A 24,810-nucleotide genomic window follows, 5' to 3' on the forward strand; every position below is an offset into this window, starting at 1 on the left:
GACAACAACAGAGTGAGTTAAATGAAAGCGTGTAAATATAGAGCTCCTTAGCTGAACGGGCTTTACTCGGAGGGAAATACCCTTGGGAACTTCTGAATGGTTACCACACTGGACCAGAGGTTGCCGGCTCCATCTCCCGTCGCACCAGTTGAAACGAGAGACAAGCTTCTTCAATCCCCCGGTCTCAGTCCACCCACCAACATAAATGGGTTCCCTTCTACGTGACTTTACCGAAAGAACCAAGAAGATGAATCCCTGCAGTCACGAAAGCTTTAAATCGAAAAATTATGGAGTTCGTTGATCGCAAGATCGTGTAGAGTGGGGTCAAGCATGGGTATACTCCTACCTCTTCGAAGACATCTGCCTTAGTGTATAAGAGTAGGCGATATAGTCTCTACGCTGACGAGAATGGTAAGACAAAACAACAAACCCACTAACTTCACTTGCGCGGGGGAAGAGCGGCGCGCAGGAGCGGATTTGGCACGCGCGCGCGTGTGGGAGCGTGTGTGCGTGTGTGTGCGCTGCGTGTGTGTGCGTGCGTGTGCGCGCTCGTGCGTGTGTGCGCGTGTGTGTGTGCGTGTGTGCGCGCGTGTGTGTGCGTGTGCGCATGCGCGTGTGTGTGTGCATGTGTGTGTGTGTGCGTGCGTGTGTGCGCGTGTGTGTGTATATGCGTGTGTGTGTGCGTGTGTGTGCGTGTGTGTGTGCGTGTGTGTGTGTGCGTGTGTGCGTGTGTGTGCGTGCGTGTGTGTGTGTGCGTGTGTGTGTATGCGTGCGTGTGTGGGCGTGTGCGTGTGTGGGCGTGTGCGTGTGTGTGCGTGCGTGCGTGTGTGTGCGCGCGTGTGTGTGCGTGTGTGTGTGCGTGAGTGTGTGTGTGCGCGCATGTGTGGGTGTGCGTGTGTGTGCGTGTGCATGTGGGGAGCGGTAGTGTAGCGGTTAGCGCGCTGCGCTATGAACCTGGTGACCATGGTTCGATTCCCGCTCACGGCCAACACCAGTGACGATTATCTGAACCGGTCCTGAGCATCCCCTAGGTCGACTCAGCCTGAAATGAGTACCTGGTGCGGTGTGTAAACATCGCCACTGGGGAGACAAAGGCGGTCTGGCGTGGTGCTGGCCACCCACCCCCTCGTGTACCGTTCCGGCCTTCATAGGTGCTCGCTAACAGCACTTGCCCCTACAGTCTGTTAAGGCTATACGGGGGATCTTTATCTTTGTGTGTGCGCGCGTGTGTGTGCATGTGTGTGCAACAAAGCGCACGTATAAGTGTGTCGTAACCCTCCACCACCCGACACAGCCAATTAGCAAGGGATTTGTCACGCAAACAAGAAAAAAATCGCCAATTAGTTTACTACTTCAGCCCACTGGTGTGTTGGAGAGTAAATCTACAACGCGTTTACAATGTGAGTAGTACGACGTTTCGCTGGTAATTACATCAACCAGCATCATCGGGCGAATGTTGGTCGCGAAAACCAACGTGTAAAAATGCCGAGTACAGCACCAACATTCGTCAGTCCCCCGGTGCTGCTGTTGCTGCTGTTGCTGCTGTTGCTGCTGTTGCTGCTGTTGCTGCTGTTGCTGCTGTTGCTGCTGTTGCTGCGGTGGTGGTGGTGGTTGTCGTGGTGGATTTTCCTTTTCACAATTCTCCTCGCCGCCGTTGTATTTTCTGGACTCTCAGCGTTCCACTTTCCTGCATCCTCCCTCCTGTTACCCCTCCTCCCCGCACCTCTGCCCGGGGGTCACCGTTACAAACGGAGCTCATCATTAGCTCAAAATGTGCCCCAGCCCCAGATGAACACAACGGGACTTAGCACGCGGAAAATAAAAATGGATAGGAGCGCACCGAGGAGGGGGGGGGGGGGTCTTTGTGGATTTTGTAAGCGCCCGACGCGAATGGCCAAAACGCTCGCCCATGCTGGTAAAGTTCGCTTCCTCGGGCTCGCGTTACTTGCCCGCGTTAAACCGGAGGCTGCACGTGTGTACGTGCGCGCCCGTGTGCGTGTACGCGCGCGCGTGTGCGTGTGTCGAACTTATTTCGCGTCGTGCGTAGCCGAACCGGGCTAATCGCGAGGCTTCGCGTGCAAGAGCCAGCCACCAACACCACCGCCGCCACCACCGCCGCCACCACCAACGCCACCACCACCGCCGCCACCACCGCCGCCGCCACCACCGCCGCCACCTCCGTCACCGCCGCCGCCACCACCGCCACCACCGCCACCACCACCGCCACCGCCACCTCCGTCACCGCCCCTCCGTACCTGACTGCTTGGACGTGGCCCCAGTCAGCACGCAGAGCAGCGAAAGCGCCACCACCGCTGGCCACGCCGGTGGCCCCATTCTGCTCGAGGGGTGGGGGGTCTCCTTCTTCTCTCCTCTTTTCTTTTCAGATGGAGTGCGACGGATCTGGTCCGATGGATCGTTGCTGTGATCGGTTCAATGATCGATAGATAGATACTATATATATGTGTGTGCGTAACGATTTGAAGGCTATAATCCTTTTTGTGTTAAGGAAAGGGGGCTGAAAAAAAACACTTGATGGAATTCACTTTAAGATTGGTTACTATGGATAGGGGGGGGGGGGTAGCCTGGTCGTTACAAAAAAATAAAGTAACCTGGGGGGGGGGGGGTAGAAGCCCCACGGCGACTGAAAGATCGTCCTGTGCGCAGTCAGAGAGCTGAAAAGTGGCGCGACCAGTGCTGGGAGAGATGCTTTATGGTGTCCGCTAAAGGCCCCCCCACCCACCACCACCGCCACCTCTTTTCAGATCCCCCCCCACTCCCACCACTGCAAATTTTGCTCACCCAATAGCAGTGGGGTTGCGGTTCAAAGAGCGTTTCCATGCTTGGTTGAAATGAACGCAAGTGGACGGGGTACGTTGGTGGGGGGGGGGGGGTAAAGTATGTGCACAGGGCACGAATTAATTTCACCGATTCCCTCCAGGGAGAACGGCGGCGTCTGTTTAAGTAATCTTCGGTTTCAGCTGCTGGAGAAGCTGTAGGAAAATACGTGCGGTACACTGCGAGACAGAGGAGGGCGGGCGGGGAGGTGGGAAAGACGATGGGAGCTTGAGCCAGACTTTTATAGGTGCAGGCAGCCACAAAAAAGGCCCTCTCTGTTGTTGGTATTACGAGCAGTGGTGCATGCCTGTCGGAGTTAGACGCCCATCGCCGCCGACATCACCCGCCACGATCTATCCACTGCTCGACGAAGACACTTCCAAGCCGTGTCGAATTACGGGGATTTTCTTCTCAGCATACTTCACAGAGTTGGTCAATGCATGGTTCGGATATCACCCACGACTGATGTTCGCCGTCGGCCAGGAATCGAACTCAGCTTGCCAGGTTCATAGTGTGGCGCGCTAACCACAAATATAGCTACTAATCTACCACCGATAGATCGACCTAATCCATCTGTCCATCTCTCACGGTGCTGCAATCCATCGAGCACCTTTTGTTTGCGGTGATTTCATCGCTTCTGCCACGAGGCGGGGAGATCGAACCGGCGACCTCTGGGTTGCAAGTCCAGCGTGGTGACCATTTACACCACCGTGGCAGCACCGCTGGTGGTTAGCAGTCTAGAGGGCCGGCACCCCCCCCCCCCCTCCACTTACGTTGGGTAGTGGTGGCAAGAAATGCCAAGCCTGCTTCTGGAATTGCTGGGTCGCAGGCGTGCTCACTGTGAACGTGGAGCCACGGAGCCCCGCACGGGGATATAAAACAACGCAAACACGCGCAAGGACAGCTACCGTAGCGTCGCGGGTAACACACGGGGGGCCGCCCATTGAATCTTCTCGCACGGCAGTAAAAACAATGCACGGGTCTTCAACGCGTCCCCCACCGCGTCTCTGGCCACCCAGTAATATGGGCCGTTATCACGCGAACTCCGGTGGTCATCCTCGTAAGCAGCGGCTCCTGGCTCAGCCATCGAACATCGTCGCCGTGGCGCTTTCAGATGCGCTTCTGCGGCCGTCTGAAACGTTCTTCCGTCCGATGTTAGGACGCCGCTGGGAGCTCTGCACTCTTTAATCATCTACATTGACAAAGTCATTTGTTGAGAACTGATTTTTTTGTGTTTAGTTTGTTGACCTTCAACCGCACCTACGATTATCACGGTTGGCTACGTACGGTGCGAAAGAAGTTCAACATACATAGGTACAATATCGACGGGCACAGCAGTGTTAACCGAACCGGCAGGTCGCGCTCGTTGCGGTAAAGCGTGCGTGCTTCCACCTCGTTCACGACGTCGTCAGCGTGGAAGCGCAGGCCAAAAAGCATTGCCTCGCCAGGGGCTATCCAGAGCTCCCTCTAGTGGAGCCCCCCTCCTTCAGGAGTGGTGTGAGCAGCATTTGCAGGGCTCCACCTTTACCTTTTCGTACACGCGGAATCGCTGAAAACGAATAAGCATTCTAGATTTGAAGTTTTCGTGACTGCAAGGATTCATACTCTTAGTTTTTTCGGTAAAGTCACGTAGGTAAAAAATGAAATTTAAATTAATAAAAATAAAATAATGAAATAACGAATAAGTAGTTGGACGGCTGTCATCCTACGCTTGGATGGCCTTCGTGGTGGAAATTCCACGTTCTGGTGACGGGGGCCAGTCTCACCACAGGACAACCACCATCGAATTCCAATTTTATTTGAGCTCTCCGACGTTTTCTTTCGGGTTGTGCCGTGCAAATATTGCGGCACGATGTCCGACGTTTCGCCCTACGCGGCAGGACCTTAATCAGGAGCATAAATCATAGAGGTATGCAGCCGCAAAAAAAAATCATAAACATACGCATTACACTCCCTGACCGGGCGTTTGAATTCGCAACTTCAGAACGATGAGTCAAGCGCTCCTGTCTGACTACCGCAAACTCCACATCCCGCCAACCTGTCCACTAGTAAAAACAAATACTAAGTAAGCAATTAGCCCACGTTGACAGATGGAAAAGGGACAGATAATGAAAGACTGGCGAAGAGACGCCTGCTGAAAGGGCGTCTGCGTCGAACGCCAAGAGGGGCGAGAAGCAGAGGTCAAATCCCATTCACTTCCCACTCGACCCGGGTGTGAGCATGCTGTGATCGCACTCGTCAAAAATGTGAGAACGAAGCATGAGCCAAGGGCTATAAACGCTCTTTAAAAAAAATCGGCAACGCTCAAAGATACAATTTGTGAGATTGCATTTTTCAGACATCGAGATGGTCTTTAAATTCGTAAAAAATTTACCCGTAAAAACAAAGTTTTTCACTATAAATCCTTTATATGCGTGGCGGCTAGAGTCCTCTCGTCCTCTGGCTTGAGATGGCTGCCACCTATGGGTCAGATGATTGGCTGCCAGCATTAAGCAATTGGTAATTAAATATTGATTTTTTTTTCCATAAACAGTGTAAAATTTTTGAACAAAAATTTTCACGAAAATTAATTGTCACGCACAACGAGTCTGTGTAGAAAATGTCAGCTCGATTGGATCACGGGAAGTGGGTTAAAAAACGACCGAAAAATTTGCATGGTCGTAAGCAAGCAAGCACGCAAGCAAGCAAGCAAGCGAACTTAATATACAGGGTTTTAAATAAGTATAACCCGTAAAAACAAAGTTTTTCACTCTAAATCCTTTATATGCGTGGCGTCGAGAGTCCTCTCGTCCTCTGGCTTGAGATGGCTGCCACCTATGGGTCAGATGATTGTCTGCCAGTATTAAGCAATTGGTAATTAAATATTTAATTTGTTTTCTTTAAACAATGTAAAATTTTGGAAAAAAAATTTCACGAACATTAATTGTCTCGCACAACGAGTCTGTGTGCAAAATGTCAGCTCGATTGGATCACGGGAAGTGGGTTAAAAAACGACCGAAAGATTTGCACGGTCGTAAGCAAGCAAGCACGCACGCACGCAAGCACGCAAGCAAGTATGCGAACTTAATATAAAGGATTTAAAAATACACATCGCTCACCCCATTTGTATGCCGTTACAGCCTTCAAAGATGCTGGCTCCACAGGACCTGCACTGAATGTGTTCGAATCTCACCAGGAAGTCGTTGCCTCTTGCATTGCCATCTCATCGCTGTAGCCACCCTCGATCTGTTTACATTTGCTGGCTGTCGCCTGATGAAGCTAGTTGTAATAACTGGCGAAACGTCGTACTCAGATTGTAAGTGTTGTGGCTTGGCTCTCCAACACACCGGTGTTGCTGTACTAGTGACGAATTGGCACGTTCTGTTTACGTGACAACCCTTACTAGTTGGCTGTGTCGGGTGGTGGCGGGTTTTAACGACACATTTATATATTTAAGCGATCTAATACAAAAAAAGCCTCTATTATGGATGATATTGGTCGCGAAAGCCTACGTGTTAAACTTACGTTTTCTTGTTAAATTAACTGTGATTGTACAATGGTCAATCCAAAAGTAATGTACTATTTAACACTGATTTAAGTTTGTGCAATATTTTCGATAACTCACGTGACATCGTTTGTTATTTTGCTGTTTTCTATTTTAATTGCTGTATTTTAATTGTTTTACCTCCGTCAGTTTGGGGACCTCGTTCGCTTTTGCCAAATGAAACGATATCGTGGCCTCTTGAGTTCTCGTCTGGCTAAACTAAAAATAAGTATACCCCGTAAAAACAAAGTTTTTCACTATAAATCCTTTATATGCGTGGCGGCGAGAGTCCTCTCGTCCTCTGGCTTGAGATGGCTGCCACCTATGGGTCAGATGATTGTCTGCCAGTATTAAGAAATTGGTAATTAAATATTTAATTTGTTTTCCCTAAACAGTGTAAAATTTTGGAAAAAAAATTTCACGAACATTAATTGTCTCGCACAACGAGTCTGTGTGCAAAATGTCAGCTCGATTGGATCACGGGAAGTGGGTTAAAAAACGACCGAAAGATTTGCACGGTCGTAAGCAAGCAAGCAAGCACGCAAGCACGCAAGCAAGCAAGCGAACTTAATATAAAGGATTTAATAAACCTGCAACTTTCCCCCGAGGCCCCCTTTTACATCCGCCCATTAAACCACGTGCCCACTCTGCGTGGCCGGGGCAGGTGTGTGCAATTTCTGGAGCGCGATCCATGACCGAAGCGGCGAGGCATTCCTCAATTATCGATAATTGCAAACGTGAGCACCACCACCAGCACCACAGCGCGTGTCTTTCTGACCGCCGCTCAACCGACCCTGACTGCGGAGGAGAAGGGGGCCCACCCACGCACCACCCACGCAAAGTGGAAGCAACCTTTGAATCAATAAATACGGCACGTGGAACAAAGCATTGTTGGGTTCCATACTCTTTGGTTCTTTCGGTAAAGTCACGTAGTTGGAAATAAAATCAAACGAATCACGGCGTTTTTGGGTTGTTTAATTTTTTTCTTTGAAAATGTTATACAAATTACGGTACAACTTGCTAAGGGGCAGGGGGGGAGGTATTGAGGTATCGGGGGATATGTGCCAAGGTCGGATATGTGCGCCATCATTCACAGGGCGGTTAATTGGTCATCGGGGGGCGGATATGCAACGTCGGATATGCGGCATTGCCCTGTGTAGTTTTAAGCACCGAGTTCAAAACCTGGGCAAAAATAAAATAGAAAGTCGAGGAGGTTGTGAGGCTCAGGAGTTTTATAATGGTCACGCTGGGGTCCATTGTCGCCGTTTCAGAGTCCATGAGTCTCCATTAAATCTGGTCTTACATCCACAAAGACAAAGATCCCACTGTATAGCCCAAACAGACTGTTCGGGCAAGTGCTGTCAGCGAGTACCTATGAAGGTCCGGCACGGCACACAAGGCGGTGGGTGACCAGCACCATCGCCCGGTCGCCTTTGTCATCCTAGTGACGATGTTTACACAACGCACCAGGTATTCATTTGACGCTGAGTCGACCTAGGGGAGGCCCAGGACCGGTTCAGATAATCACCACTGGTGTTGTCCATGAGCGGGAATCGAACTCGGGTGGCCGGATTCGTAGCGCAGAACACGAACCGCTACCACTCCAACCCATACACATATACAACCACACACACACCAACCCACCCATGTATACAGACACCCACCACACACACACCCCTTCTGGATTATAAGATGCACCCCCAAGTTTTGCTTTAAAATGCCATGGGAAAACCACGTCTTATTACGTGCATCATTTTTTTAAATAAAACTTGTTGACCCAGGAAAGCCTCACTGAATCTCAAGACTCTTTTTTCATAAGGATCCTGTAAAGTTTTCGGAGTAGACGTGGTGTTGCCACATGCAGTCACACCAATTCAGTAATTGCCAAGTGATTGTTCAGAACTGGGATGTTTGGTCAACACCAGTTACGTTGTCTTTTATTGTCACCTAGGGGAGGAAACGGGAAAAGCCTGGAGGACACCCGTGCAGAACAGGGGGAGAGATTATACAAACCCCACACAGGAGCGTTACCTGCGTCGGGCATCAAACCCAGGCTCCTTCATATTGTGAGGCGCAAGCGTTACCTCTGCGTCACCGCCCTGCCTCCTCCCCACGAACCACTGTGAACTTGGGCAAACCAACAGAGAGCTACCGAAGTAATTCACTCCAAATTAAAGTGAAGCCATTTCCTGCTCAACGAATCTGGAAATTGGCTTATAGCGTCGCTATTCATACAGCCAGGGCCCTTCATAGGGAGAGGTGCGGGTCTCGAGCCAAACCCCACGGTGTGAGCCCTAACCCGTCAGCTCCGCTAACGCCTTCAAACTGAAGCGGAAATATTACATCTGACGCTGTGACGTCGAAGCGTGGGGGGAGGGGGACCCCCTAAGTGCGGGGCCCGGGGCTGGTCTCCCCAAATTTGCCGTTGCACCCCCTTTGGGGGATGGGCTCCGCTGGTACGACCTCACGCGCAAGAAGCTCGAATGACAGAAAAAAAAACAATCTGTGCCGAGTAAAAGTGAAAAGTGCGTGGGAGGTGATTGTGAGATTGAAATTACGCTGAGAGGCAGAGAGAATGAAGCCGCGGTGGACCGGAGAACGTCTCGAAAATGTATGTTGAACTTCTTTCGCACCATACGTAGAAAACCGTGCTTATCGGAGCTGCGGGGAAGGACAACAAACTAAACACAACAACAAGCAGTTCTGGATTTATGTCCGGTGGTTGAGAAGAGGGTCGTTGAATGACAACGGCGAACCCCCTTGAACCGGTAACCGTTTTCATAATCGATGTAGTGGTTTCCCGAGAGTCTGGATATCGGTCGTCGTTCTGAGTGAAGTTTCAGTGCCGAACGCGCCGACTGGAGCGTCACGTGGTCGCACAAACAGCACGGTGGCACAAGAGGGCACCGTTCAGCGCCATTAGCTCGATTGTTTTTGTTCAGTTAAAGAGGCACGGGGTGCAGCCGGGAGATGGAATCAAAACCGGCGTCCTGTGGATTACAGATCCAGTGTGCCAGCAAACGTCGCATTTTCTGCTTGCAGACCCCCTTCGTTAATCGGTTAAAAAGCTTAACAAACCTTATGTTTATCGTTAGAGACAGTTCTATATGTGCTGCAAATCGGTACAACCGGTATATTTTCTTAAAGTGTTTTTTTATCACAATGGACAGCGTTAATTTTTTTTAACCCAAGTTGAGACTAACAGGGGGAGTAAGGAACGTCCAACAATGGAGATGGAGCGAGGAAATCGGTGCCGTGTGCAAAGTGTTGGATGGGATTTGTGGCATCGTGGAACCCGAGGGAATGCTCGCCGACTCGGCGGGGGCCATCATCCAGCAGTGGATCGATCGCGGGTGATGACTTATTTAAGGTGATTATTGCAGCAGCTGTAGCTACAACAACGACGACAAACAAAGCAATTAATACAAGATTACAACCGTGGAATTAAAACAGTTGTTCGCGACATTTTGCAACAACAAAAAACTCGACAACTCAAAAAGCCCCATCTGGCCAAACGTGCTTTCGCTTCACAGCGATGCCCACTACGAGAAACATTCACCACCGTGGATGCGAAAACGGCGTCTCAAATACCGCGGATGAGGACGCCTAAAAGGAAATGCGCTAAGTTAACAACGGAGAACTGTCGGGACAGCTGGAAAGGTCGTTGACAGGGGCTTCCACTGACATCTGTGAAAGGCTTCAAGGCCTGCCAGGGCTCAGATGGGTCCCCGCTTGGAGTTTGGTCACAGGTTCAGGCAGCGGCTGAAAGCAACTCATCAATCTCCGGCGTCCGAGGCCCTCTGGGGTGAGATGAGACGAGCAGATGTGCCGTGTCGCGAGATGGAACCGCGAGCCGCGTGACTCAGCGGAGCCATCTCGAGCGTTGACTTGAGAATGATGCGTGCAATATGTATGTTATAACTGGAAGAGGAATCCGATGAGCTATAAAGCGATTTTTTGTCTCTCTCACAGATGTCCGGTAAGTAAGGGCACGGTGGTCAGGACGTTACAACAACAAACGATGCCAAAAACAAATAACACAATAGCAGTGCAAAGTATAGCAAAGGTAAACACATCACTAAAAATATACAAATTAAACTACACTTTTTATCTTACCAGGTAAAGCCCAATGAAGTACTAACGTATTTTTCAGTAGCGACCTGGCCACAAATGAAAGTTCAACCAAGTGGCTTTTCGTGTGGACATTTACAGCAGCAAAATAATCTCAATAATCTCAATGGATGTTTCTAAATGTGGAAGGTGTATAACAGGCGGAGGACCCGGTTTTAGTGAGGAGTTAATATTGTTTCAAATCACGGTTTGGTGAGCACGGGTCCAAAGGCCCAAACGCCAAGCGGCTTGCAATTAACGGCGCCAGTTGAAGTCCTGATTGATAAAATTAATTACGCCTTTCGAATCGATCGAACAAGGTGACTTGCTGTGTAAGAGCTCGGGGTCACGATGCGGGGGGGGGGGGGGGGGAGTTCCAAAGCGGGGCGGTGCGAGCGAAGAAGCAGAATGCGAAGTGAGGTGACCAGCGGTGCATTTAACGCCACACAGAGATGGGCATCGCGTGCACAAAATCCCTGAGCCTCACCCATTATGCACCTACAATTTGCCGCACCTCCGATTAGCACGGTTGGCTACGTACGATGCGAAAAAAGACCAACCAACGTATTTACATTCAAAAGCACCAGTTCAGAAGAACTGCATCGTGAATAACATTTTTGTCTTGAGCCACCATCGATACATTGAGAAAATGTGGCCAACCAGCAGGCAGAAGTGAGACAAATGCACAACTGTTGACCGGTTTCATTCTTATTCGGCCTCATCAATACAGCACAGCCATCAATTGTCACTGCTGCCATCTGCCTCTGCGAGCCTCGGGTGTGGAAAAGGGCCTGGGAAGGGGAGCGGGGGCATTGGCGCTTGGCAGGACCCTCCTGAAAAAGAGTCTTGAGACTCAGTGAGGCTTACCTGGGTAATACGTAACACGGAATAAAAACCAACGAGTACGTTACATCGCTGGTGAAGTGGTCATCAGTCATGAATGCGTTGCCTACACTATGGTGAATTACTTCTTCAAGACCAACTTGAAACAAACAACAATGACTGGTTGCACAAGGGCTATCTGTACCTGTGACACGGTCATCCTGAATGGAGCAGAGCTTGAACCTAGTTCATGCTCTGATGAGATTCTGCCTAATAAATAAAATGTTCATAATTAAGGTTTTTTGTTGTTGGGTTAGATCACGTGATTATAAATGTGTCGTTAACCCTGCCACCACCCGACACAGCCAACTTGTAAGGCTTGTCACGGAAACAAAAGGTGCCGATTAGTTACTACTTCAGCCCACCGCTGTGTTGGAGAGTAACTCCACAAAATTTACCGTGACGTTTTGCTGGTAATTACATCCAGCATCATCGGGCGATTTTGCCAGAATTTTGCCAGATCTAACCCAACAAAAAACCCCTTTATTATGAATAAAATTGGTCGCGAAAGCCTACTATGTGTCAAACGGAATAAACTATATTTGGTGATGCTGCTGCATTGGCCAGGGGTGACACGAGCATGATAAACACAACTTGCGCGCAGTCTCTCGTCCATGCGTTCTTCGTTTTTGTCTCTCGGTTGCTATCGCAAGCGTTGCGTCTCTCTCCACGCTTCCTTGCGCACTTTTCAGCCTTCGTTACCTTCTCTTTCTCAGCGCCCCCATGTTCCTGATCCACGCGTCTTAGGACAAGGCAACGTGCCCCGAGACAATCTTTCTTCTTTCGGCTCACTGGTACGTCTGTCGCTTTTTCAATCTTGTCAAAAGTCCAGTTTTTTTGTTTCTCTTCTCAAAAACCACTGCGCACGGTACAACTCGAAAACCACAACTCGAAACCACAACTCTAAAACCACAACTCGAAAACCACAACTCGAAAACCACAACTCGAAAACTACAACTCGACAACCACAACTCGAAAACCACAACTCGAAACCCGCATGGGAGGGCTGTGCGACACAAAGCGTAAAGATCGACGAACTGGAGCATTGCGTCAATGCCTCGCTCACGTGTTCACAGCGGTCCGCTGCAGTGTCGCCGATGGTCCGTTTGGTGTTCCGACGATCGCATTTCCCGGACGCTTCTGCGAATTCCCACTTGCACTACTCTGCAAAGATTGCACTGTCGTTTCCAATTACAAATGTTAACACATACATTCAGACGCTGTCTTTCCGACAGACCTGTTCTTCACCTGAGGACGGCTGCTTGCGTTGTGGCCGAAACGTCGTGAGAATTGTATTTTATTATGTTGTATTTATTTTATTTTATCATTTTCCTTCTACGTGACTTTACCGAAAGAACCAAAAAGGTTAACACATATGTTGAACAATAGAACAGTGTCCGTGTCGTCAACACAATTTAAATACCCGAATCCCTCGACCAATATATCTTTGAGGGATCAGCGTTTTGCGTTCGTTTTGACAAGGCTCATCAGCAGGGCGTGATCCGTAAAGAAAATGAAATTCCGACCGGGTTACCTGGTGTCGTGTCCGTAACGGAAAGCAGTCCATGAACTTTTTCAATGAATGGACTAAAAGAAGACTACGAAGAGGTGGAGGAGGCGGCTGCAGCAGCAGCAGCAGCACCTGTGCAATAGAGTCCCGGGAGCCGGCGAGATTGCCAGCGGAGCAAAATAGAACATTGTGTTCAGCGTGAAATGTGTGAAGCGTGGAAAAAGCAACACGTTTGAAAGAATGGCAAGGGGCTGTTTTTGGTCTCGTGGCCACAAAAAACCCAAGGATTTAGACTCAACATCCCGGGACTGCCAGGAGAAAATCGCACGTGCAAATTTTTTTTTTCAAACAATCACCCCGCGCCTTTTCACGCAAACGCAAAGCCCACTTACGCCTATCCCAAGGGGGGGGGGGGGTGGCGAAACTTTGCCCGCGTTCCGAGTCATCCAGACGGCGGACCTCGCACAGGTTTGTTGGCGGCCTCCCCCCCTCCCCCAAAACCGAGCCGACGTCGTTGTGCCACAGAAAAAAAAAATATTGCCGTGATTTTCCCACCTGATGATGAATACTTGTGTTGCAATCGAAACGTCGTGATTTAATTTATTTTATATCTACGTAACTTTACTGAAAGAACCAATGTATAGTTTGGTTTAGAACGGGCTAGGGCAGGACACGCTGCCACTGCACCCTTTTATCCCCCTTCAATAAAACATACTTTGTGACGATATTGCATTCATTAATCCCGCAGATGGGATAACGGTGGACAGCGGAGGGTGTGGGGGAGTTGAGTAGTCAATGTAATGTTTCTGTTTGTTTTAAGTGCACCCATCCCATCCTTGCGTCGATCTTCAAGAATGGAAACCTCGCGAGGAGCGCAATTTGGAAGCGAACGAGTTGAGCATGAGCGGCGATTATCCAAGCGTGAATCTGTGCCCCGTTCAAACGCAAATTGACAATCCAAAAACACCTTGCCGAGTATCAAATCCTTTTTTTTTTACTTTTCTAAAAACACACGCATATCCACACGAACAGGCATGTAACTTAATACGCGTTAAACGTTAAACTGACGGGTTTTTTGGAGAGGGGGAGGGGGGTTAGATGTTGTAAATATAAAAATGTCTTTAAACCCGCCACCACCCGGCACAGCGAATTAGTCAGGTTGTGTCAGGTAAAACATGTCAATTCGTTACCAGTGTAGTGACATAAATAGGTTCAAATGGCGGTTAGCGCCAGCTCCCGTCACAAGAGTGGATCTGTGTGTCTTGGGCCTCTCTCGGGCACCAGAGTGGGTATGCCATGGAAGCGAGCCCTAGGGGATATAGTTCTGGTGACGGTGAGAGAGAGGTCGAGTGAGGACATGACAGTCTGGGTGACCCCGAGAGGGCACGTGACCGGACGAGGTGGCAAGGGGGGGGGGCCCAAAATGGCGAGAGAGGGACACGTGCTGTAGGGGCCGGAGCCTTCGGAAAGCATCTAGAAGGGGGGCGTGGCCAAGGACAGAGCCCGGCCCTGATTAGTGCTGTTCTCTGGAATCAACCCTCGGTGCTACGTCTCTCCGATCTTCGGTCTTTGCTCAGAATCATGGGGCAGTCAGAATGTTACTGACTGACCCGGTTACGTAGTTGCCCCGTGGTGGCTTAGTTAATACTCAACTTGGCTCTCACCTATGTTGTTATTTAGTACGTTTATGTAGTTACCCGGTTGGGGTGTTTAAATAAACGTGTTGCCTCCAAGTCAAGTGTGTGCCTCCGTGAAGAACACTGCACTAGTTCAGCACGCCGGTGTGTTGGAGAATAAACTCACAAAAACATTTACAATTCGAGTAGGGCGTTTGGCCGGTAATTACACTCCCCAACCCAGCAGTGTGCTGAACTAGTAACCAACTGAAAGTTCTGTTTTCGTGACAAACCTTACTGTGTCGGGTGGTGGCGGGTTTAACGACACATTTACATTTACGCGATCTAACCCCAAAAAAACCTCTATTCTGGATATGAATTGGCCACGAAAGCGCGACTACTACTACTACCACGTGTTAAACAGGCGTGTAACTCGTTTGCACGTGTTGCTGGAGGAAGCTTGAGTACCCGGAGAAAGCACACACACACAACGCACGAGGTGATGACGTTTAAAGATCTGGAGAGGCAGGTCAGGAGCACACACAGAAAGCCTCGCAGCACGTGAAGACTGCTGTTTGATCCACCTACCCCAACCTCTGCGACACTGCATCACACTGCTAGCAAGCCATTCGCTTTCATCGTTCTTGGCCATGATCCATCCGACTGCTGGATGAATTATGGTCAAACAACCCCCTATTGCTGACGTGACATTTGGAGGCATTCATCCGGCAACTGACAAATGGTTGTAAATTAATTGGTGAAACATCTGACCATTGGTGAGTGATATCTGAACCGCTGAACAACAACTTGGGGGTTTTTGCCACCTGTCCACGTTTTTGGCATCTGTGTTTGGGCGGCAGGAATTGATTTCTTACCGAACTCTGGCAGCACTAATTGCCGTGTTGACAGCACAGTGTCGAATGGACTGAGTGCTGACTAAGGAAATGTGTCCCGGGTGTGTTCAGCAGTGGAAAAAGGTGGCCAACCCAATCCACGCCACCTTCACTAATCCACGACTGACCAACGCGGTGAAGTATGGTCAAACAACCCCGATGGGAAAAAAATATATAATTTACAAAAAAAAAACTGCCTAAATACGAACCAAATGCTCCTCGTAAATGCCCCTAAGGCACGACTAAAATAATACGAGGGCTGACATACGTCATTTAAAATTCCCATTCCAAAGGTTCGAGGTGTGCTTTCGGTGTTGTTCGCAGACAGCCCAATTGCTTCGCTTGCCACTGTTGACTTCATGGTCTGGGACTGGCGCAAAAAAAAACTAAATCCGCCGCCTGGCTCCCATTAACCACACGGGACACGGCCATAAACCGAATATCGCTGCTACCGCAACTTTCACAGCTAAATGCTTCTGCTGCTCACTGGGAGGTGACGTCCATCTGGCTCCCGAGCCTTCACAAAGACAAAGATCCCCCGTATAGCCTGTAACAGACTGTCGGGGCAAGTGCTGTTAGCGAGCATCTATGAAGTCCGGCACGGAACACGAGGGGGTGGGTGGCCGACACCACGCCCGGCCGCCTTTGTCTCCCCAGTGGCGATGTTTACACACCGCACCATCTACTCGTTTCAGGCTGAGTCGACCTAGGGAAGGCCCAAGGACCGGTTCAGATAATCGTCACCGGTGTTGGTCGTGAGCGAGAATGGAACCCGGGTCGCCAGGTTCGCAGCGCAGCGCGCTAACCGCTGCACCACCGCTCCCCACCTTTGAGCCCTCCACCACCTCTCCCCCCCGCCCCGCTCCCACCATCATCCTTCGTCACCAAACGTCTCGAAAACAACGCCGGGAGCCGTGCCAAGCGCGGCCGCGACGCTGTTCTTTGTTGTTGTTGCAAATGAACGCTCACCGTCGTGACGTCGTCAACCGCAAGTAGAGAGAGAGAGAAATTGATCTAAAAATGAAGGGTGCGTAGGGGAAGGAAGTGGGGGGTGTGGGGTAGATCCATTCTCGGAAAATACACCGCGTGACGGAGAGAATAAGACATTGGGTTGAGAGAACGTACAGCCGAAGTTGGGAGGCGCAACAAAATACGAAATGAATGAATTCCCTCCACCTCTGTGGGGCCCAAGCAGTGTCAACGTGTTCGCCCGCAGTTAGTCGGTTTCGGCCGGTCGCGTTTGGCGGGGCAAAGTGTGGTTACTGCCACATCGCCCAGGACGACCTGGCCAGCGTTTTTTTTATCGATTTAAAGCTTTCGTGACTGCAGGGATTCATCTTCTTGGTTCTTTCGGTGAAGTCACGTAGAATGGAAATAATACAATAATACAAATAAAACATAATAAAATAATTCTCACATTTCGATTTAAAGCTTTCGTGACTGCAGATATTCATCTTCTTGGTTCTTTCGGTGAAGTCACTTAGAATGGAAATAATACAATAATAAAAATAAAACATAATAAAATAATTCTCACATTTCGATTTAAAGCTTTCGTGACTGCAGGGATTCATCTTCTTGGTTCTTAAGGTAAAGTTACGTAGAATGGAAATAATACAATAATAAAAATAAAACATAATAAAATAATTCTCACATTTCGATTTAAAGCTTTCGTGACTGCAGGGATTCATCTTCTTGGTTCTTAAGGTAAAGTCACGTAGAATGGAAATAATACAATAATACAAATAAAACATAATAAAATAAATCTCACATTTCGATTTAAAGCTTTCGTGACTGCAGAGATTCATCTTCTTGGTTCTTTCGGTGAAGTCACGTAGAATGGAAATAATACAATAATAAAAATAAAACATAATAAAATAATTCTCACATTTCGATTTAAAGCTTTCGTGACTGCAGAGATTCATCTTCTTGGTTCTTTCGGTGAAGTCACGTAGAATGGAAATAATACAATAATAAAAATAAAACATAATAAAATAATTCTCACATTTCGATTTAAAGCTTTCGTGACTGCAGGGATTCATCTTCTTGGTTCTTTCGGTAAAGTCACGTAGAATGAAAATAATACAATAATAAAAATAAACATAATAAAATAATTCTCACATTTCGATTTAAAGCTTTCGTGACTGCAGGGATTCATCTTCTTGGTTCTTTCGGTGAAGTCACGTAGAATGGAAATAATACAATAATACAAATAAAACATAATAAAATAATTCTCACATTTCGATTTAAAGCTTTCGTAACTGCAGAGATTCATCTTCTTGGTTCTTTCGGTGAAGTCACGTAGAATGGAAATAATACAATAATAAAAATAAAACATAATAAAATAATTCTCACATTTCGATTTAAAGCTTTCGTGACTGCAGGGATTCATCTTATTGGTTCTTTCGGTAAAGTCACGTAGAATGGAAATAATAAAATAATAAAAGTAAAACATAATAAAATAATTATCACGACGTTTCGGCCACAACGCAAGCAGCCGTCCTCAGGTGAAGAACATATCTGTCGACTCTGTCTTTCCGACAGACCTGGTCTTCACCTGAGGACGGCTGCTTGCGTTGTGGCCGAAACGTCGTGAGAATTATTTTATTATGTTAAATTTTTATTATTTTATTATTTCCATTCTACGTGACTTTACCGAAAGAACCAAGAAGACATGACCAACGTTGAAGAGAAGGCCAAGAGCCCTCTAGGGCAGCGTTCTTCATTGCCAGGCCCCGCAGGTCAATGCTGGGCCCTGGTGGCCTTCAGTTTGGCCCCCGACAGTCCACACAGAGTGAAGTCGTCCCCCCATCATCATCAGGGTGCTGCTGTCAAACCCAGCAATGGTTTCAAACGCGTGGCGGTCCCCACACTGACGATGTCTTCCATAAGAGTTTTTTTTTGGGATTAGATCACTAAATGTATAAATGTGTCGTTAAACCCGCCACCACCCGACACAGCCAAATAACTACTATAATTAATTATCACCAAGGAATGTCTGTCATTAACGCTCGTGACGTCACTCCACATCGACCAGCCCCCCTCATTAATAATCATGAACAGGTGACGTCACTCCACATGGAGCACCCTCCCCCCTCATTAATAATCATGAACAGGTGACGTCCTCCAAATAGACCCCCCCTTCCCCATTCATAATAATTAGTGGCTGACGTCACTCCACATGGGGGGGCGAGGCGCCTCCTCCCCGCTCCTCGGCGTCAACTCACAACCCTCACTACAAAGGCAGAACCCTCACGTCACGCGATCTCCGTAACGCTGTTGAGACATCAAAGTAAAAAGGACGTGCACGATGAACAAGGGATTATAACATTAAAATGAAATCGCCCTTACAAATTGCACACGAATTGATGCAATGAATACATCACGTCGCGGTCTGATTATGGCTTGCAAGTTTCAGATTCACTGCAATACACCCATCCTTGGACGGGCAAAAGGCTAGTTAGTAAGGTTTGTCACGTAAACAGAACATACTAGTGTAGTGATAGAATGGATTACTACGGAGCATAGCGCTCAGTCCAGTAGAATGAGGAAATATGGGTATCGAGGCGAGCACATCATGCAGTACCACACAGTGGGTCGCTAGGGTGCGTAGTACTGGGTGCAGCAGAGAGAGGCTGATGAGTCCTACCGTCAGAGTAGGGGATAGCAGCCACTCCGCCAGCACAGCGAAGTGAACGCCACGTGATTGGTCACTGGGGAGCGTGGTGCGGGTCGCTGGCAGAAGGGGGCATATGAGGACGAGTCACCCGGTCTTGTGTGAAGCACGTGATGGACCGGGGTGAGGAATGAGGGGCAAAGGTGACCGAGGGGACACGGGAAGTGTAGCCGGGAATCGTCTGGAGAGTTCCTGAAGGAGGCGTGGTTAAGGGCGAAGCCGGGCAGGTTGCACGTGCAAGGTAGCCTGGAACCTTCGGGAACGTTCCAGAAGGGAGCGCAGCCGAGGGCGGAGCTAGGCAGCGCCGAGAGAGATAAAAGGGAAGCCACGATCAAAGATCGGGGCTGTCTGCAGGTGACTTGAACCCGAGGTGCTATGTCTTCATCTCTGTCTCAGACGTCGTGGGTCAAACAGCATGTTGGCTGCTCTGACCCGTTATAGTTATCCCGTGTGTAACGGTGTTATATAGTACTCTTTGGTTCTTTCGGTAAAGTCACGTAGTTATAATTAAAATAAAACAAATCGTGATGTTTCGATCGCAACACAAGTGGTCGTCATGACCGAAACGTCGTCATTTTTTTTATTTTATTTTATTCTATGTGACTTTACCGAAAGAACCAGAGTATGGATTCCTGGAGTCACGAAAGCTTCAAATCAAGATTGGTGTTATATAGTGTAGAATAAACGTTTTGGCTCTTAACTAGTGTCTCCGAAGTGACTCACTAAACTAGTACAGAACACCGGTGTGTTGGAGAAGCAAAACCACAACATTAACAACAACTAGCTTCATCAGGCGACAGACAGATTGTGGAGAAATTCTCCTGTTTCGTTCATATATTTACGTGATCTTCACCCCAAAAACCTGCAATATTGATGATATTGGTCGCGAAAGCCTGCCACGTGTTAAACTGACGGTGTCTTATCGGCTGTCGTTAGTGGTCCCCCGCTCTGAAAACGAGTGAAGAGCATCGCCCTGGAGGGAAGCCCTCCAGTCAACAAAAGGCCCCTTTCCGCCAGCAGTGGCGTGAGCGAGCGATTGCAGGGCTGCACCTTTACCTGTTACATTTACTAAATCCGTGGAAGAAATGTTATTTTGGACGAAGCCGTCAGTTCTGTGAAATCCGCCTCGAGAGTTCAATGGCAGAAGCTACGTAATAGAACTACATTTGTTCTCGATGAAAGCATCTGGTTAAACGTTTATTATACAAATAACTGGGCGAACGGCTGCCCGGTTATGATGGTGCGTCGCAGGAATGTCTCTAATTATGGGAGCTGGAGAGGTTAGGCACTCATTCTATTATCCTCGTAGACATCAAAGTGTGTAATGCGTACTATCTATGTTTACTGGAGACGTATCGAAGTAGTTCACGATGGCAACATTGGTCTCGATGTACGTGTGTGTGTGTTGAACTTCTCTTGGGAGGTGCGGGGTACGGACAATAAACTCCACACAAAAGCAGTTCTAAATACATTATTTTTCAACCTAGATGATGATGATTTCAAAGTGCGTAGCTCCAGTGGCGCCTTACTATGGGAAGGTAGAGCGTTCCAGACGGACGCAGAAGCACATCTGAAAGCTTTCTTTTTGTTCTTTAGTTATTTCGGTAAAGTCACGTAGAAAATCAAATAATAATAGAATACGACGTTTCGGTTGCAACACAAGCAACCATCAACAGGTAAGAATGAATAATAAAACACAGACATGGAAACAACATAGGCAGACACATGCAGAGAGAGACACACACAAAGACACACCGAGCGAGACACACACCCAGACAAACATAAATATAAATGTGTCGTTAAATCTGCCACCACCCGACACAGCCAATTAGTAAGGTTTGTCTCGTAAACAGAATGTGCCAAGTCGTTACTTGCACAGCACACCGGTGTGTTGGACAGCAAATCCGCAACATTTACAATCGGAGCACTCCACTCTACTTTGCTTCTCCATGCACACAATAGGAAGCGGGGATAGATTTCTCAAAAACCACCTTGGCCAACGCTACAACAACTTACATTAGCTGACATCGGTTACCGAGCAACGACCATCAAACTGGCAATACTCGAGCATCGTATTTCAACCAGTGGCAGCTGCCCCGATTCGAACCCAGGTTCTCAGCCACTGCTGGCTTTCAGTGGCTTTCGGCGAGGCATTTTTATTTATTATATTTGTTAATGGGCCCATCTCACCTGAGCCTATGGGCAGTGTTGAGTCTATGGGCAGTGTTGAGTCTATGGGCAGTGTTGAGCCTATGGGCAGTGTTGAGTCCATGGGCAGTGTTGAGTCTATGGGCAGTGTTGAGTCTATGGGCAGTGTTGAGCCTATGGGCAGTGTTGAGTCCATGGGCAGTGTTGAGTCTATGGTGCAGTGTTGAGTATATGGTGCAGTGTCGAGTCTATGGGCAGTGTTGAGTATATGGTGCAGTGTTGAGTCGATGGGCAGTGTTGAGTCTATGGTGCAGTATTGAGTCTATGGGCAGTGTTGAGTCTATGGTGCAGTATTGAGTCTATGGGCAGTGCTGAGTCTATGGGCAGTGCTGGGTCTATGGGCAGTGTTGAGTTTATGGGAAGTGCTGAGTCTATGGGCAGTGCTAAATATATGGGCAGTGTTGAGTCTATGGGCAGTGTTGACTCTATGGGCAGTGCTGAGTCTATGGGCAGTGCTGAGTCTATGGGCAGTGTTGAGTCTATGGGCAGTGTTGAGTCTATGGGCAGTGCTGAGTCTATGGGCAGTGTTGAGTCTATGGGCAGTGTTGAGTCTATGGGCAGTGTTGAGTCTATGGGCAGTGTTGACTCTATGGGCAGTGCTGAGTCTATGGGCAGTGCTGAGTCTATGGGCAGTGTTGAGTCTATGGGCAGTGTTGAGTCTATGGACAGTGTTGAGTCTATGGGTAGTGCTGAGTCTATGGGCAGTGTTGAGTCTATGGGCAGTGTTGAGTCTATGGGCAGTGTTGAGTCTATGGGCAGTGTTGAGTCTATGGGCAGTGTTGAGTCTATGGGCAGTGTTGAGTCTATGGGCAGTGTTGAGTCTATGGGCAGTGCTGAGTCTATGGGCAGTGTTGAGTCTATGGGCAGTGTTGAGTCTATGGACAGTGTTGAGTCTATGGGTAGTGCTGAGTCTATGGGCAGTGCTGAGTCTATGGGCAGTGTTGAGTCTATGGGCAGTGTTGAGTTTATGGGCAGTGTTGAGTCTATGGGCAGTGCTGAGTCTATGGGCAGTGATGAGTTGATGGGCAGTACTGCTCAATGGACAGGGGGAGTTTATTCCAGTGGTGGGGTGCAAGGAGGGAGAAATATCGAAAATAGGATTGGGCACAGGGAGAACGAGAGAGACAGGTTGCCGAAAATATGTCTTTACGAGTTAATAATAATAATTAAAAAGCCGTTTTGTGTTCTACCAGAAGGGAATCGATCCTCTTTCTTCCGCATCTAGAATTTAGTAATTTTTGACGGCAGACGTCGCTTCAATTCGCTCGTCGGGGACAACTTCATCTGGAGCGAGAGCCACGGAACGGCGCAGAGCCAGCGGGCAGTTGACTCGGCGCAGGATTTTGACGGAAACAGCCCAGAAAACGTCGCGGAGTTTTCGTTCTCTTAAGCTGCTCCCACGGAGGAAGAAAATTAAAAGAACCCCGGGAGGGCTGCGTGCACACAAACCGGGAGCTGGCATGTCTGTGTGGTACATGACTTGGGCATTAGTAACCACAAGCAACAAACACCAGCCAAGCACGGCTAAGGCACACTTTAAACACGTGGGCCAGCTTCTTTGTCACGAAGCCTCACTCACTTCGCCACCCTCTCACTCACTCACCACTCACTCACTCACCACTCACTCACCACACACTCACTCACCATTCACTCACTCGTAATATCACTCACTCACCACTCACTCACTCACCACCCACTCACTCACCACTCACTCACTCGCCATATCACTCACTCACCACTCACTCACCACCCACTCACTCACTCACCACTCACTCACTCGCCATATCACTCACTCACCACTCACTCACCACCCACTCACCACTCACTCACTCGCCATATCACTCACTCACCACTCACCACCCTCTCACTCACTCACCACTCACTCACTGCCGCCGCCGCCAGCGCATTCCGTACGAGCTGTTGACTTCACGTGGGTCGATCGCTCGCTGGCAGCCAGTGGATGAATTGCAAATGCGTCAAGCCTCCTGCGTAATGCCGGGGGCCTCTCCCGCACGGGCTAAACGTTCCCAGCGAGAAGCAACGAGGCCCCGTGCAAGTGTCTCGTATGCACCGACGACACTCGAGTGGCATTGAAATGGTCACGCACGAATATATATAAATACGTAACAACAACAAAACGCCATTCACCACTAAGTGGCGGTGCCGTCAACGCGGCGCTTGTGCCAGGCTAGGTGCACGTCGAGGCCACGGGAAGTGTCGAAGGCTCGCTGGCAGGAGGTCTCGGGTCACAGCTGCTGAGAGTTTCTGTATTCATTCCTGTCGCTCAATGTCCCCGGCACCGTTCCCGTTCTGACCTGCACTGATGCCTACTTTATTGAGGGCCGGTATTGGGACGTAAAATAAAGATTGATTAATTGACCCATGGGGTGAGTGAGATGACTGGCACATATATGTACACACATAGGAATTGCACGTGGAGAAGACAAACAAGGCAAGGTTCTAAATAGTAAAATTCCATCGTCGAATTGCCATGAGCCATTCAGTGGCCTCTCAGGGGTCATGACGCAGGCCTCCAATTCACGCCGCGTGCCCTGAGATTACCCCCCGCGAAAACCGAAGCTGCAGCTCGCGAATCAGAGCCGTCAGACTCCAGCCACCGTGGACTTGAATGAACGCGAAGCGTCGTCAACTTTGCACGTGGGCTTTCGCGGCCACTCGCAATCCTAAAGTGGGTGCTAAGCAGAGTCCAGGTATGGGACTCGGCAGTGCTGAGTCTATGGGCAGTGTTGAGTCTATGGGCAGTGTTGAGTCTATGGGCAGTGCTGAGTCTATGGGCAGTGTTGAGTCTATGGGCAGTGTTGAGTCAATGGGCGGTGTTGAGTCTATGGGGAGTGTTAAGTCAATGGGCAGTGCTGAGTCTATGGGCAGTGTTGAGTCTATGGGCAGTGTTGAGTCTATGGGCAGTGCTGAGTCTATGGGCAGTGCTGAGGCTATGGGTAGTGTTGAGTCTATGGGTAGTGTTGAGTCTATGGGCAGTGTTGAGTCTATGGGCAGTGTTGAGTCAATGGGCAGTGTTGAGTCTATGGGGAGTGTTGAGTCTATGGGTAGTGTTGAGTCTATGGGCAGTGTTGAGTCTATGGGCAGTGTTGAGTCTATGGTGCAGTGTTGAATCTATGGGCAGTGTTGAGTCTATGGGCAGTGCTGAGTCTATGGGCAGTGCTGAGTCTATGGGCAGTGTTGAGTCTATGGGGAGTGTTGAGTCAATGGGCAGTGCTGAGTCTATGGGCAGTGCTGAGTCTATGGGCAGTGTTGAGTCTATGCGCAGTGTTGCATCTATCGGCATTGTTGAGTCTTTGGGCAGTGTTGAATCTATGGTGCAGTGTTGAATCTATGGGCAGTGTTGAGTCTATAGGCAGTGTTGAGTCTATGGTGCAGTGTTGAATCTATGGGCAGTGTTGAGTCTATGGGGAGTGTTGAGTCTATGGGCAGTGCTGAGTCTATGGGCAGTGTTGAGTCTATGCGCAGTGCTGCATCTATCGGCATTGTTGAGTCTTTGGGCAGTGTTGAATCTATGGTGCAGTGTTGAATCTATGGGCAGT

General features: G+C 48.9%; 1 protein-coding gene across 5 annotated transcripts in view; it reads right to left on the minus strand.

Moving 5' to 3' along the window:
* Positions 1 to 2,579, minus strand: part of LOC133354296 (cartilage oligomeric matrix protein-like) — a 43,654-nt gene extending 41,075 nt beyond the window's left edge. For 4 of the 5 annotated variants that reach the window (XM_061571048.1, XM_061571047.1, XM_061571046.1 and 1 more), the window contains exon 1: positions 2,256 to 2,579. In XM_061571048.1, coding sequence (XP_061427032.1) covers positions 2,256 to 2,334 — 79 coding nt within the window. In that variant the 5' untranslated portion in view covers positions 2,335 to 2,579. Of the gene's footprint in view, positions 1 to 346; positions 369 to 2,255 lie in introns of those variants that run through there. The other variant, XM_061571049.1, reaches the window with a different exon arrangement.
* Between the last annotated feature and the right edge of the window lie 22,231 nt (positions 2,580 to 24,810).

The sequence above is a fragment of the Lethenteron reissneri genome, chromosome 46 (assembly GCF_015708825.2).
Source record: "Lethenteron reissneri isolate LAM-NWPU_2019-01 chromosome 46, ASM1570882v1, whole genome shotgun sequence".
In the NCBI taxonomy this organism is placed as follows: Eukaryota; Metazoa; Chordata; class Hyperoartia; order Petromyzontiformes; family Petromyzontidae; genus Lethenteron; species Lethenteron reissneri.